This window comes from Anomaloglossus baeobatrachus, chromosome 1, assembly GCF_048569485.1.
Source record: "Anomaloglossus baeobatrachus isolate aAnoBae1 chromosome 1, aAnoBae1.hap1, whole genome shotgun sequence".
NCBI classification, from domain to species: domain Eukaryota; kingdom Metazoa; phylum Chordata; class Amphibia; order Anura; family Aromobatidae; genus Anomaloglossus; species Anomaloglossus baeobatrachus.
The window spans coordinates 869,976,214-869,989,819 of NC_134353.1; the positions used below are offsets into that span (position 1 = coordinate 869,976,214).

At 47.6% G+C, this 13,606-nt stretch overlaps 1 protein-coding gene across 1 annotated transcript in view; it reads right to left on the reverse strand.

The window, feature by feature from the left end:
• RNF180 (ring finger protein 180) overlaps window positions 1–13,606 on the reverse strand; it is a 117,475-nt gene that overhangs the window by 14,149 nt on the left and 89,720 nt on the right. The window contains exon 4 of the mRNA XM_075342548.1: window positions 8,570–8,798. Coding sequence (XP_075198663.1) covers window positions 8,570–8,798 — 229 coding nt within the window. The remainder of the gene's footprint in view (window positions 1–8,569; window positions 8,799–13,606) is intronic.

A 13,606-nucleotide genomic window follows, 5' to 3' on the forward strand; every position in this document is an offset into this window, starting at 1 on the left:
TCTCTAATGGCTCTGGCCACCAGCTCGGCCTTCTTTCTTTCCCGTTCACCGATCTCCAGGCCCAACGGTACCGGCTCCCTATCTCAATATGGCGCTGCTGCGAGCTCCGGCGCACGGGTCGGGCCCCGCGGGACATTCTGGACGTTGCCCACTGTCAGGAATCTGGGCAGTGTGTCCCGTGGTGTCTTGGCCTTGGGCGCTGCCTTACAGCACCAACCCGGCGCTACCTCAGCCGAGGTGTGGGGGATGGGCATAGGGGCTTTCCGCTGCTGGGCCTTCGGCTCGGAGCGGGTCATCAGCTCCGGCTCGTGGACTTTTCATGGGATGCCTCCGGTTCTGTTTTTGGGGCCTTCCAGAGCAACACCTCCGGTCGACTACGGGCTCCGGCTACAGGTCGGCCCACCTGGGCGGGGACGCTGGGTATTGCTACCGGTTGCGGTGGTAGCAGGCCTAGTGGCGGGGTCACAGCCTCCGAGATGGGTGGCGAGGGAGGCAACGGGGGGAGAGGGCTTGGACCGGGTCCCGCAGCCGCGATGACCGGCCCTTCCAGGGCATCGGGGCGTGGGTCACTCACCCTCCCTTCCTCCGCTCCCTCCTCGCGTCTCCGCACGGCCGCTATAACGTCCGCCATGTCGGCCTCCCACTCCTCCATGAGGAGCTGCATCTTGACCTGCAGCCTTAGGTAGAGCTGCGCGGTCCGGATTTCCACCCACGCCGTGGTTCCTGGCGCGGGGGCTACGGTGTCGCGGGGCGGCATCCACATGTTGCTGGCGGCTCTTCCCAGGAACAAGATGTCTGCAGAGTCCTGGCGTCCCTGCCTTTATAGCTGCGTTCACATGCAGCCAGCCGCCATCGCGTCCCCCTTAGCGCTTTCCGGCCCCTCCTCTCTCGGGGCGGGGTTTTGGCCTTCGCGCCTCGACTACTCGAGAAGACGCTCGAGCGGGAACTTTTCGCGCCAAAGATGGCGGCTTCTGAAATTTTCCTGCCGGATACCTCCGGCGGTAACAAGGCGCACCTCTACCAGACGGCAGAGCGGTAAGATCCTGTTTGTGACGCCAAGTTGTCGCGGGCGGGGAGGAGGGTGTCAGCACTGCGCTCACCCCTCTGCTCGGGTCTGGCTGCTGCTGCTCAGTGGTGGCTCGAGCGGTGGGCCGGATCCCGGGGGTTCTCAAGCGGCGCTCCTCGCCCGTGAGTGAAAGGGGATTGGGTTGTTGGGATATTGTCTATTGTCCGTGACGCCACCCACGGTTGTGGTGATTTGTTAGCACCACCGCTGCTCGGTGTGGGGATCCCGGGAGTGATGGTGTGAAGCAGCAAGTTGTTGTGTTGCCCCTCCGTGGGTAGGGGTGGTGATCCCGGGGCCCAGTGATGAGGTGGGAGATGCAGGGCTTGGTGGGCGCAGGGACGCGGGGGCAGCGCTGTGCCTTGCGGCACTGTGGTACTCACTCAGCCTGAGACGTTGACACAGTTCTCGGTAAAACACACGGCTGGAAAGACGGTTCCCACGGACGGCTGCACTTGCTTTCCCCAGTAGGTGACGGTGATGTCCCTTTTTCCTGCACCTGATGTTGTTGATGGTCTCGATGGGTTCCCACCGGTAACCCGCTCCCCGGCTTCAAGCTGGACCGGAGGAGCTCTACTCTTTGCCCGCAGGCGCTGGCCCTTAGAAACTGGTGCCCTGGCGGTGGCGGTGTCTCTACTGTAATGGTTGGGCTGTTGCCTTCAATCGGGACTTGGTTGTTGGGGGATCGACGTCCCCTTCACTGACGGATTTGGCAAATTATGGCGACTCCTAGCCTTGCCGGGGTCCGAGAGGCCCCTGCCCTGGTGCTGACTGTCCTTTGTACACTGCTCCAGACCGCCGGGCCACTACCCGTCCGCGGTCCTTCCAGGAACTTCCAAACGGTCACCCCTCCGGACAATCACCGCCGTTGTTGACCTTGCTGACTCTGTCCTGCACACAGCTGGACTAACTTCAGGCTTTCCACACTCTTTCTTTCCTGTCACCACTCTTACTGTCCTCCTTTACCACTTTACTTCCTTCACTTCCTAAACTGAACTTTACTCGAGCCCTGCCTGGGCTAAACTTCCACTCCTTCCACTTCCTCCTCCAAACTCTATCTCTCTTCTGCCTGGTTCTTCCCGCCTCCAGGGCTGTGCACTCCTCGGTGGGCGGAGCCAACCGCCTGGCCCACCCCCTGGTGTGAACATCAGCCCCTGGAGGAAGGCAACAAGGATTTTGGGTTAGCTTTGATGTTCCTAACTGGGGTGTAGGGTGTGGTGGTGTGATGACCTGTGACCCCTGGCTTGCCCAGGGCGTCACACACGCACGTGTTCAGCCATTGGCACGTGCCTCCGTGTGGAGCAGACGTGAGCCCGTGTGCTCCATACGGCGGCATGTCCGTTTTTCTCCAGCAGCACAGGTGTCACGCGGCCCGCACCCATACCACACGGATGTAGTGTGGATGCGGTCCCACGTCACACGTGCCGGAGAAACACACGTGTCATTGTAAAAATAAAAAAACACACACTCACCTCCACCAGCCCTGCAGTCTATGCCGCGGCTGTCTTCTGCATCCGACCCCCAGTGAATTTGAACAACGCATCTTCTTCACTGGGGGCCGGAAGCAGGGTCAGCGGGGCGTGGCCTGTGCCGGACACTGTCATTCAGCACCACAGACAGCTCCGGAAGAATCAGGTGAGGCGGGACTTTCCGTTCTCCATGTGTTATTACGTATAAAACACGGAGAACACGCATGTGCCACAAACATGGCACATGGGGAGCAAACCACCTCTTTAATACCTCAGTGAAAAAACGGTTCGTTTTTTTCACGTGCGTGTGAAGGGGGCCTAAAACAAAGCGTCATCAGTGACGTCCTCTTCAGGGGCCAGACTAGTCTTTGCTTTAGGTCCCTTTCACACGCACGTGAAAAACGAACCGTTTTTTCACAGACGTGTTAAAGGGGTGGTTTGCTCCCCGTATGACTTGTTTGTGGCACATGCGTGTTCTCCGTGTGTTATACGTAATAACACACGGAGAACGGAAAGTCTCGCCTTACCTGATTCTTCCGGAGTTGTCTGTGGTGCTGAATGACAGTGTCCGGCACAGGCCACGCCCCGCTGATGCTGCTTCCGGCCCCCAGTGAAGAAAATGCGTTGTTCACATTCACTGGGGGTCGGATGCAGGTGACAGCCGCGGCATAGACTGCAGGGCTGGTGGAGGTGAGTATGTGTTTTTTTTATTTTTACAATGACAAGTGTGTTTCTCCGGCGCATGTCACATGGGACCGCATCCACACTACATCCGTGTGGTACGCGTGCGGGCCGCGTGACACTCGTGCTGCCGGAGAAAAACGGAAATGCCGCCGTATGGAGCACACGGGCTCACGTTTGCTCCACACGGAGGCACGGGCCAATGGCTGAACACGTGTGTGCACATAAACCCATTGATTTTAATGGGTATACGTGTGCCCGTGTCTCCGGTACATGTGGTTACGGACCTAGCAAGTACATGCGGGAACGAACCTAGCACGTACAGGAGGCACGTGCGTGTGAAGGGGGCCTTACTGAGCATGTGCTGGTTGTCAATTCTGAGGTAAGCTCAGTACAAGCCCTCTGCTCACTGTATGATATTTATTTTAGTGCACAGTGACAGTGCACTCACACACTGGCTCTAATGAGAAATGACGAGCAGGCAAGAGAACACATTGCCAATATTGTTGTAAAAAGATAACACGGGGAGCAGAGACCAGCCCCACCCCAGAAAGTGATGTCTGTTGTGGGAGTGTGACTTCTCTCCTTACAATCAACACTGACTGTGTGCTCTCTTGCCTGCTCTTCACTTCTTATTAGAGCCGGTCAAGGGAGTGCACTGTTACGGTGCACTGAAAGGAATATCATACAGTGACAAGGTTTTACTGAGCGTTCAGTGGAACTGAGAACCAGCACATGCTCAATAAAGCAGACACTAGACCAACCCCTGAAACGAACGTCACTGATGATGCTCGGTTTTAGGGTGGGGACAGAGGCTGCAGTTGTTACAACAGGGCTCTGCCCCCCTGATGACATGTTTGAGTATCCCAGCATGCACTGTGGGTTCTCAAACAAAGCGTCATCAAAACATAAGTAGGTTAAAAACAATAAAATATACCAGTTAGGGCAGTAAAGGAATGATAGGGACTTTTTAATAAAAGTACCGTATATACTCGAGTATAAGCCGAGTTTTTCAGCCCTTTTTTTATACTGAAAATTCCCCTCTCGGCTTATACCTGAGTGAGGCTCCCATATAAATATTCTTCTCATCTGTCCTCCGTTCCTGCGGTGTCCTTACCTCTTCTCCGCAGTCACTCCCCTCAGTGATCTCGTCCGGCTGGGGCTGCCGCTGCAGGCTGTCGTCATGGTTTTACTACGTAAAGCATTCAACTGCAGTAAAACCATGATGGCAGCGGCGTCAGTGCTGTGCGCTGGACAAGATCACCGAAGGGTCTACGTGCCTGTGAACTGCAAGAAGCACCCCTCAATAATCGTGTCCAGAGCACAGGGTTGCCGTCATGGTTTTACTGCAGTTGAATGCTCTATGGCGCCACAAGGCATTCAACTTCAGTAAAGCCATGACGGCAGCCTGCAGCGGCGGATCCGGGCACCGGACGAGATCACGGAGGAGTCTATGTGCCTGTGAATTGCACAAAGCAGGTATGGACACGGAAGGAACGGAGGACAGGTGAGAAGAATTGTGTGTGTGTGTGTGTGTGAGAGAGCGTGAACAACGGCATAATAGAGGATAAGAAGGGGACTGGAATGAGCACATTACTAAAGCATGGGGCATATTACTGCAGAGCATATTACTAAAGGATGGGCACATTACTATACGGCACAAAGATGGGGCACATTACTACAAGGGGGGACAAAGATGGGGAACATTACTATAGGTCAGAAGGATGGGGCACATTACTACAGGAGACTATATGGGGACATTACATTTTATTGGTATATCTTTTTTATTTTTTCCAATAGCTTCTGCATTTTCCACCCTAGGCTTTTTGTGGCAAAATTAGGGGCCTCTGCTTATACTCAGGTCAGCTTATACTCGAGTATATATAGTATATTAGAAAAGTGATTTGATTATTACATTAAACAGATAGACCTTTAGGATTAAAATCAATGTCATCACAGGCTACCCCTTTAAATATTTTGTAGCAAATACTGCATTTCATAGTTCAAAGTCCTCTGAGTAAAGTCTTGGGGGAAGTTAGGTAACCAATACCAGAGCACAACGGGTTTGACACCCTTACCAACAGCTGAATAGGGGCTGAGCTGCAATACTTAGCAACAACCATTAAACAGTGGACAGGGTCACTGCAAGAGCTGATAACATCAGATCGGTCAAGGTGATGACCGTTGGACCCCACTGGTCTGATATTGGTAACCTATTGTAGGGATTGGTCATCAATTCTATATGCCCAGAAAACGCCTTTAACATGATCTGAAAAGGTCATGTTGTGTATATAAAAGTGATAACAAATTTGGATGGGTTTGCATTCAAATTGATTCTCCAATCCATGACTATATTGGGGGTTCCATGTAATTTCCTCCAAAAACTGGATTTAGATGGCACCCATTGAATATAATGAGGAAAACACAGTACAAGTTCTGCAATTTTGGAGTCCATTGGGCCTTCTTTTCGGTGGTGTCTGTTTTTTAAGGTGGACACCTGGTGGTGTAGTAGATTATATTATTGTGACCAACTGAAAAGACAAACATCACCATACACCGTATGCAGAATTATTAGGCAAATTATTATTTTGATCACATAATAATTTTTATACATGTTGCCCTACTCCAAGCTGTATAGTGAGAGCCAACTACCAATTAAGTAAATAAGGTAATGTGCACCTCTGTAATCAGGAGGGGTGTGGTGTAATAACATCAACACCCTATATAAAGTGTGCTTAATTATTAGGCAACTTCCTTTCCGTTGGCAAAATGGGTCAGAAGACAGATTTGACGGGTTCTGAAAAGTCCAAAATGATGAGATGTCTTGCAGAGGGATGTAGCAGTCTTGAAATTGCCAAACTTTTGAAGCGTGATCACCGAATAATCAACCGTTTCATGGCAAATAGCCAACAGGTTCGCAAGAAGTGTGTTGGGCAAAAAAGGCGCAAAATACCTGCCCATGAATTGAGGAAAATAAAGCGTGAAGCTGCCAAGATGCCATTTGCCACCAGTTTGGCCATACTTCAGAGCTGCAACGTTACTGGAGTATCAAAAAGCACAAGGAGTGCCATACTCAGGGACATGGCCATGGTAAGGAAGGCTGAAAAAACGACCACCTTTGAACAAGAAACATAAGATAAAACATCAAGACTGGGCCAAGACATATCTTCAGACTGATTTTTCAAAGGTTTTATGGACTGATGAAATGAGAGTGACTCTTGATGGGCCAGATGGATGTGCCAGAGGCTGGATCAGTAAAGGGCAGAGAGTTCCAAGCCGACTCAGACGCCAGCAAGGTGGAGGTGGGGTACTGGTATGGGCTGGTATCATCAAAGATGAACTTGTGGGACTTTTTTTGGTTGAGGATGGATTGAAGCTCAACTCCCAGACCTACTGCCAGTTTCTGGAAACAACTTCTTCAAGCAGTGGTACAGGAAGAAGTCGGTATCATTCAAGAAAAACATGATTTTCATGCAGGGCAATGCACCATCACATGCATCCAACCACTCCACAGCGTGGCTGGCCAATAAAGGTCTAAAAGATGGAGAAATAATGACATGGCCCCCTTGTTCACCTGATCTGAACCCCATAGAGAACCTGTGGTCCCTCATAAAATGTGAGCTCTACAGGGTGGGAAAACAGTACACCTCTCGGAACAGTGTCTGGAGGCTGTGGTGGCTGCTGCATGCAATGTGGATCGTAAACAGATCAAGCAACTGACAGAATCTATGGATGGTAGGCTGTTGAGTGTCATCATAAAGAAAGGTGGCTATATTGGTCACTAATTTTTTTGGGTTTTGTTTTTGCATGTCAGAAATGGTTATTTCTAAATTTTGTGCAGTTATATTTGTTTACCTGGTGAAAATAAACAAGTGAAGTGAGATGGGAATATATTTGGTTTTTATTAAGTTGCCTAATAATTCTGCAAAGTAATAGTTACCTGAAAAAAACGATATACTCCTAACGATATACGCCAAATCTAAAAAAAACCCACTCCAACTTACAAAAATATTAAGCTTTGATACTTATGAGTTTTTTGGGTTGATTGAGAACATAGTTGTTGATCGATAATAAAAAAAAAAATCCTCTAAAATACAACTTGCCTAATAATTCTGCACACGGTGTAGATGACATCAAAGAACATCCAAAATTTGCAGACTTTGGACTCTGTTTGCTTCATTATACTCTATGTCTCAGTTGGAAATTTGAGTCTGAATCACATTTTACAGGTGATAAGATGGAACCCCCAACTAAGCCATGGCCTTAAAGTAGAAACGGAATGGAAACCCAGGCTAAGATGGCTTTTTGCACTTTATTACAAGGTTTTCACATGAGGGCAAAAACACATTGTTATCAGATTTCTCAAGTTTCCATTAATCATTACTTGTCTGATGAACAGATATGGTCCATTCACACTTCTTGATTATCGTGAACGAGCATTTCTAAAAAACAAAACAAACGAAAAAAACCCTGCTGGTTCACGATAATAGTAAGGGCGGCTTTGCACGTTGCAACATCGCACATGCGATGTCGATGGGGTCAAATTGAAAGTGACGCACATCCGGCGTCACTTTCGAGATCGTAGTGTGTAAATGCTAGATGATACGATTAACGAGCGCAAAAGCGTCATTATCGTATCATCGTTCCAGGCTCCGACTTTTTCATAATTATGCTGCAGCGACAGGTACGATGTTGTTCCTCGCTCCTCCGGCTGCACACATCGCTGTTTATAATGCCTCAGGAGCGAGGAACATCAGCTTACCTGCCGCCGGCGGCTATGCGGAAGGAAGGAGGTGGGCGGGATGGTTACATCCTGCTCATCTCCGCCCCTCCGCCGCTATTGGCCGCCTGCCGTGTGACGTCGCTATGACGACGCACGACCCGCCCCCTTAGGAAGGAGGCGGGTCGCCGGCCAGAGCGACGGTCGCAGGGAAGATGAGTGCATGTGAAGCTGGCGTAGCGATAATTTTCGCTACGCCAGCTATCACAAGATATCGTACCTGCGACGGGGGCGGGGACTATCGCGTGCGACATCGCAGCATCGGCTTGCGATGTCGCAACGTGCAAAGCCCGCCTAAATCTAATCAGCGTACCGATAACCTGTCGAACGAGCAAAACTCATTTGTTTACGTTTTATCTGATATTTGACCTATGGTTGATTCTTTTATATTTTCTTTATATCATTGTCCTATGATTTATATAAGGGAGAAGGTGACCCCCTATAATTTTTTGTATGGAGCATTGTAAAAAGATTCAAACATTTCCCCCTATTTGTGAAATAAAATTTTGCTAGCAATGTTCTCATGTAATGAAAAGAAGTTTGACATCTGATCCAATTGTTAGAATTTTGCATTACCTGAATGGAAGAGCACTCTTGTTATCATTGACCTGCATAGCGGACACGGAGTTCTTGTAGGATTGTCTCTCGCCAGTGTCCTTAAACATGGCTCACAAAAAACGTGTTGGCATGGATAACACATGTAGGGGTTGAAATACACATCAAGGCATACAGCGCATGTGTAGCTCTCCTTTTCTTTGATAAGCTCTTCATCGTCTTCTGTGACTATATGATATGATTTATTGATCTATTAAAAAAAAAAGAGATCCTAGGAGTGATATATTGGCTTTTGCACACAAAGTAATTTCATACTAGCATCTAATGACTCATAAACCCATACTAGCATAGTGAGTCAATTTAACACAGAATTAACAGGCATGTCACAACGTCATGTGAAAGCCAGTTATTACACTTTCCCAGCAATAAGGGGAATGAGTGGGAAGCAGAGGAAGAACAGATCCATGTATCACTGTAGAGCTGCCATTAGCAAGTGGAAAGAAGGCTTTTCCATACCTGGATCAAGCCGATAATGAATAATTGGCTGCAGATATCGGCATAGCATAGTGGCTAGGACATCGCTAACATGATCTCCTCTCCACATGGCCAACAGTGATTGATGCTTCACAAGAATTGTCACATTTGTCATATAGATAATGAGCTGAGCCTACTGTATTCCAAAAAGGGATCAATCACACGGCCGCTCAATCTCTTATACCCACTGCTTTTCCTAAGACAGAGTCAAATGTGGATGTAAAGTACTGAGTTGGAGATGAGTAGGAAAGACAATCCTCTACTTGGTTCATTACCAGAATACATAACTGAGTTACCCCTGGAGAATCTTAATAATAGATCAGGAAAGGAATAATTATTGCAGAGCAGTAAAAGATGCAAACAAAGTCTGATCAAACTATGATAATGTCATGCCAAAGCGTACAGACGCTCAGCATGCAACGCAACACAAAGGTTACATTGGGAATGGCATAGAAGGAAGGCGCTGGTGATAGAGAGAGGGGACACCTCCTGCAACTCACCTGAGTCTGTACCCTGCACTCCCTAACATCCCTATATGGGTCCTTCCCCCCCATCGCCGCTACATGCCTAGGCCCTCACTTGTCCTGAACTCACCCTGGCTAGTGAAAAAGCCAGCAAGAACACTAGTCTTACCACTACAACATAAGGTAAGAGCGACAAACACAGGGAAAATAGACAAAAAAAAGGAAAGGAAAACACTCCAAGCTCCTCCAAAGCACCTAAACACCACAGCTGCAATAGTCACAGCTCCTCAGCTTCTTCCAGAGACAGGCTTCTCCCAAAGTGGTCAACATAAGAATGAGGTTCTATAACCGGCATCAGATGGTAAAACACGTAACGTTTTCTAGCAAAGGGGAGTGGTCACAAAAGAGCTGCACCTGAGTTTAAGGCTACACAGGACAGCCAGATAGGAAAGAGTCCTTAACCCCTACAGCATTTCAAGAAAGTAGATCCACTCAAATACAAGTTGTGGACCTGCACATAATAAGGCGTTGTGACCGTCTGGACCCAGCCTCGCCACAGGTCTCCCCAGAGCTGGACATACTCATGACACATTTACACAAAAATGCTCATGGGTTAATGCTGGATAAGATCCTGGTAGAATTGAACATGTTGGGTTTATACATCAACAATAGTTATATCATTCTATTTATGTGCTGTAAACTACCTGCAAACATACTGTGGGCCTCAGGCTCACACCTACAGCTAGGATACACAGTGGCACTCCTTGTTTGTGCCCCTGCCAGCAAATGACCACAAGTCATTGCTGATAATATTAGGGGTAGGTGCTGTGCTGCTGTGTTCTGTTGCTATAGTGTCACAAATGTGTAACATGTTTTAGTAGATTAAAGATGTTGAAGAGGTTCTCTACTACTTTTTTGTTAGTTTACAAATGGCACCATGGTGGTCCAAAAATAAAAAGTAAAACAGCCCACTAAAATCTAAAAAGGCAGTGACTGCTGCAATCAGTGGAAGCTGATTGGCTGCAGTTGTCTGGTGGTTTCTTCTGCCTCAGACAGCACATCATGGCTGCAACCAGTCAGTGGTTGCAATGATCAACGGTGCATTCTGCTTCCTGAGAGTAAGAAGACTGGTGGCGGACATCATCAGCAGTTTGGAGGAGCTGTTGGGTTCTGATAGATGAGTAGTGTTCTTTTTTATTTGTATGACAAACATGGGCCCGTTAAAATACTAATAAACAGTAGCGGACATCCCCTTTATTATAATGCTTTACGTTATCTCTGAGTTCAAGTATGAACATATTATCTGTAGTCGTAGCTAATATTTTAAAAGGGTAAGCCAATGGGATAAAACTCTTGGGATTTATTTGGATTCTGAAAAAAATGTAAATAAAGTCCATGGTCTAAGGGGCACTTTGCACACTACGACATCGCAAGCCGATGCTTGCGATGCCGAGCGCGATAGTTCCCGCCCCCGTCACAGCTGCGATATCATGTGATTGCTGCCGTAGCGAACATTATCGCTACGGTAGCTTCACATGCACTCACCCGCCCTGCGACGTCGCCCTGGCCGGCGAACCGCCTCCTTCCTAAGGGGGCGGGTCATGCGGCGTCACTGCGACGTCACACGGCAGGCGACCAATAGGAGCGGAGGGGCGGAGATGAGCTGGACGTAAACATCCCGCCCACCTTTGTCATTCCGCATAGCCGGCGTGAGCTGCAGGACGCAGGTAGGAGATGTTCCTCGCTCCTGCGGCTTCACACACAGCGATGTGTGCTGCCGCAGGAACGAGGAACAACATCGTACCTGTCACAGTCGCGTAATTATGGAATCCCCAGACACTACACCGATGATACGATTACGACGATTTTGCGCTCGTTAATCGTATCATCTAGGATTTACACACTACGATGTCGAGTGCGATGCCGGATGTGCGTCACTTTCGTTTTGACCCCTCCGACATCGCACGTGCGATGTCGTAGTGTGCAAAGTGCCCCTTAGTTACTCTATATAATTGATATTGCATGGGGTTTTTTTTGCAAGTCAGATCTACTGTAACACTGGTCAACAAATTTTAACTTTTTTTCTGTTTCCTGTTTTAAACTATGTTGTCTCTATGTATTTTGAGGCGCTGATTTCAGAAATGTAATCAGAATTTATGTAGCACATACCATTTCCGAGATATTTTTATTTTACGATTATAATGATAATGTACATCCTTATTATTAAAATCGTAACTCCCTGAAAGTTTTCCCTTTAATTTCATAATTTCTCAAAAATCTTAAGTAATAGAGCAATTCTGAAGTTATTTCTGAACTCAGCATGAAAATTCAGATAACATTCGCTAAATTTCATGCAGGAAACAAAAACCTTGTTGAACAGTGAATTAGAACATACATACGGTAAATACCAATTTGTGTAAAATATTGAGAAAAAAAATTCCCAACCCTATTTCCTTTCCCTCCTCTTCCATCCAGTGCATCAAATTTGTTAATTATGAATTACAGACAAGTATAATATACAACATGTATGATTTAACAGAGCTGCTGCCCAAAATAAAGCAGGTGTGTTACATTTGGTGTTATCTCTCACACACTCTCTCATACTGGTCACTGGAAGTTCAACATGGCTCCTCATAGCAAAGAATTCTCTGAGGATCTAAAAAAAAATTGTTGCTCTACATAAAAATTGCCAAAGCTATAAAAAGATTGCCAACACCTTGAAACTGAGCTGCAGCATGGTGGCCAAAACCATACAGTTTATCAAGACAGGTTCCACTCAGAACAGGCTTCTCCATGGTCGACCAAAGAAGTTGAGTGCACGTGCTCAGTGTCATATCCATAGGTTGTCTTTTCAAAATAGATGTATGAATGCTGCCAGCATGAGTGGTGGCAACCAGATGAGGAGTACAAAGACAAGTGTATCTTGCCTACAGTCAAGCATGGTGGCAGGAGTATCATAGTTTAGGTCTGTATGAGTACTGCTGGCTGTAGGGAGCTACAGTTCATTTAGGGAATCATGAATGCCAATTTGTACTGTATGAGAGTCTGGCTTGGGACAATAATAGCTCCACATAATTTGTGCAAAATACCTCACGGATGTTTGGGAGTTGTCTCACTCTCCTCACCCCCATCCCCTCTTCTCTGAGGTGGAGATCACAGCAATTATTTATTAAAATTTAGGGTGTTTAGTTAGTGAAGACAACATTCTATCAGGCTTGTTGCCAAAACGGAAATGTTAATTTTTTCAGATAGGCTAGTTGTGCTGCTGCCTGCTCATGAAGTGCTGTGACTAATGTTCTTTAGTTTCTGAAGTCTTTTTAAGACTCTGTAAATAGCGGTGAGATTAGAAAGTAGTGGGTGAGTGGATGCAATCAGTTTCTTTTTTTGTGTAAAGACATAATGTAGGAAATAATATGACCTCTAATTGTTGGTTTGGCAGTGACCCAAAAAAGATTAATATCATCCAAGTGAATAACAGTATCTTCAAAATATTCTTCTCAGTGTGCCTCTCAGTAACGTTTAAAGTAATAAGAATTGTATAGGTTTGAAGAGGGGAGTAACAATGGTAGTCGTAGAGGGTGCAGAGGGTGCGACTCCAACTGGGCCAGTGATTGTGATGGGTTTGCTAATCCCAGGGCCAATTTTACCTAGATGCGTGTCTGAGTATGCACATTCAGCTGAAGCATATTGTGGATAAGGCTAAGTTCACATTTCCGTTGTTTTGCATCAGTCACATGCGTCGCTTGACGCATGCGACTGATGCGCTGTACAATGGATGACAAAGAACAGAATTCTTTGTCGGACTATGTTGTGTGCGAGGGCGGAGCACGAGGGGGTGGAGTTCGGGGTGGGTGGAGCCGAGCGGGGCTGTGGCACTGAGGACGTCAGTGCCGCGGGGACTGCAGAGCTGGGGACAGGTGAGTGTGTGAGTGTGTGTGTGTGAGTGTGTGAGTACATGCTGAGTGCGGGAGGGGGCGGAGCCGAGCTGGGAAGTGTCAGGCTCTCTGCACAGCCAGGGTAAATATCGGGTATAAGCAAAGCACTTTTTGCTTGGTTACCC